Source organism: Opisthorchis viverrini (assembly GCF_000715545.1).
Source record: "Opisthorchis viverrini unplaced genomic scaffold opera_v5_481, whole genome shotgun sequence".
In the NCBI taxonomy this organism is placed as follows: Eukaryota; Metazoa; Platyhelminthes; class Trematoda; order Opisthorchiida; family Opisthorchiidae; genus Opisthorchis; species Opisthorchis viverrini.
The window spans coordinates 147,653-150,371 of NW_008752145.1; the positions used below are offsets into that span (position 1 = coordinate 147,653).

A 2,719-nucleotide genomic window follows, 5' to 3' on the forward strand; every position below is an offset into this window, starting at 1 on the left:
TAGAGTAGAACTTCCACCAGATCCTCCAGTGGGATTCGGTCACAGTTCACAGTTTTGTAGACATCCTCAAAGTACACTTTATCTCCTCTGGCATCACCCCAATATTCCGGGCACACTTCAGGCCTCTGGTTTAAATCCGGAACCTCAGCCAACGGGGATTTTTTTTCCTGAATGGGACCCAACATTTGAAGTGTCTCCCCGATCAATAAACGCGCCTCGCCCGAACGGGCCGCGCGAAAAGCTTTTGTGAGTCTGCGCCGAACAGAATAGAGTATGTCGTGCCCGATAACGTTGTTGTCATTTCTGTAAGAGTTGAAGGAGTGTGAATTTGACAGACGAGTGTTTTACAAGTAAAACAAAACAACATAGATTTATCCTTGGTAAAACATACTACTTACAACGTCGCCGACATTTTATTCAGCGCATTCAACGAGAAATTGCGAAATTGGATGCATTCACGAAATAGCTCAGTGCAAAATGTAGTAAAGAGGAAAATAGCAAATTGACAGTCTACAGTGGCATTCGTGTTATAATATGACCAAATTCTAGTCTTGAAATCTGCATGTTAGAATACGCTTGCCCTGATGCGGTGATTTGAGGGTCTCGGGAAGTATATCCAATCGCAACTGAATTTTTGCCTAAACTAGACCATAACGTGGTCGCTGATTTTGCTGCAAGCTTTGAAACTGGCCTTTCAAGTACGCGGTATTCACGAAGCCACTTACCAATCGCCATCTAGTGATATGATCCTGGCTAACTATTTTAGGTGTACAAGAGTGCCAGTGCCTCATTCATGTTATCACGAAAAACATACTTATGTAGCGTGCTCTATCATTTCGGGGTAATTTGAAACACTACCTGATACTCTGATAGAGGTCACAGGGTCTTCGGTCATACTTCACGTACGGCCGTGCTCATTGCTCCATCATCATCATCATCATCATCATCATCATCATCATCATCATCATCATCATCATTTAAAGCAGAAAGAAGAACTAAATTAGAGAAGGGAGTTCTAGCCTAACACAAACATCGAAGGTGCTTAAACCCCTAGCATCGAGTCAGACAATCTGGGTGGAAAATGACGGCATGAACTCCGCTAAAGTCGGCTAGCCACCGTATCGTTCAAAGTCTCAAGCCACACACAGGAAGTAACACGTGGATCCCAAGAAGAGTTCATGGGACAGTCTCTCTGGGACGGGTCTGCAGTATCAACAATAGAGGAGAGACAATATCAGATCCTTCGCAGGGATTGTTGACGATTCGGATATGACCAAACCAACTATCCACTGCCAGAAAAGCAAGTGACCTCATTAGTCGACAGCTCTCGTAAAACATGAGAACGAAGGTAGCAAACAAAGCTTGTTTTGTATGATTGTTCCTCTTGGCTAATACATCACAATTTTATATGGTACCAGAAATCACGTGGAAAAGGTTAAGGGAATACATACATTTTAGCGAAATAGAAATCAAAGGAAATGGGTTCGAATGAGGGATAGGTCAACGGGTCACGGAGTCAGGTAATTGACCTCAATGTCTGACAGACCTAAGGGACCGGATGTTTTGTAGGCCAGTTCAAGTTCAGAGGTCACACAAGTTTCTTTTGGATGCAAAGTTATGGATCCAGCACTCGGATTTCAATCTCCTCTGCAATCGACAGTAGTCTGGATCTTACCAGCCGTGATTGTTTCAGAGGTACCCAGTATATGATAGTGAAGGCTTGCTCCTTGTCTATGACATGACTGGTTTCGGCCAAATGTGTTGCACTCGCGCTTGAGCCTGGTTTCTTCCAGCTACCACTCATAGATACGGGATTGTGTTCCCGCATTCTCTTCGACAAATGCCTTTTCGTACGACCAAAGTATGATGCTCGGCACGAGCATACAAATAAGTACACACAAAAGCTGGTGGCAGAACGTGACAATTTGTCATTCAATCGGAATTTAATAGTGGGACTGAAGTTGAAGCTCCAACACAGAATAGCAGCCAAGTATGCCGTATCAACAGAGTTTCCAAGCCTTATGGTGATTAGTTCAGCAACCGAGTCATCTTTGAATGGAAGCCTCATGTAGATGGGACTCTTCCAAAAGAATAATATGTAGGTTTGGGCTTAACGGCTTCCGTAGTCTTGAGTACGAACCTTTTTAGGATATCCATTCTGCATGAATGTGCGTCCCAAGAACTTTAGTTCCCATTCTAAGCAGTCCGGGGAGCATATCTTCATTGATCTTTCAGTCAGGCATCTAATTAGGTTGCGTTTTTGTTGCAACGGAACGAAGCTATCAAAGTGAATATACTGACCTTTCCACGTTTGCTTTCTGTGGACCTTGCGTTCTATGGTCCCGTCGGTCTTCTTTTTAAAATCGACATCGAGGAAGCTTAACTGTCCGTTTTGTTCTGATTCGATAGTAACCTTGATATTAGCATGGACTGAATTGAAACTGCTTAGCATGTCTGTTGTGCTGATAGTTTCGTCGGCAAGTACAAAGATGTCGTCCACGTTTCTTCGGCGATACAATGTTAACCGTCCAGTGAGTGCATCCAATTTTTGAGTCTCTAGTTTGGTCATGAAAAAAATCTGCCAACATAGGACCCCATTGTGACCCCGTCCTTCTGTCGATAAATTTGATTGTTGAAAGTAAACTGAACATTGTAGGAACAAAGGAGCAGGAGTTCCTTAAGATTCGAGATGGGAAGTCCAATATCCTTACCGTTGCAC

General features: G+C 43.4%; 1 protein-coding gene across 1 annotated transcript in view; it reads right to left on the minus strand.

Moving 5' to 3' along the window:
* The window catches only part of T265_11357 (hypothetical protein), a gene marked incomplete at both ends in the record, with an annotated part of 3,571 nt that extends 3,386 nt beyond the window's left edge, over nucleotides 1-185 (minus strand). The window contains one exon of the mRNA XM_009177988.1: nucleotides 1-185. This exon is cut by the window's left edge and continues 44 nt beyond it. Coding sequence (XP_009176252.1) covers nucleotides 1-185 — 185 coding nt within the window.
* Between the last annotated feature and the right edge of the window lie 2,534 nt (nucleotides 186-2,719).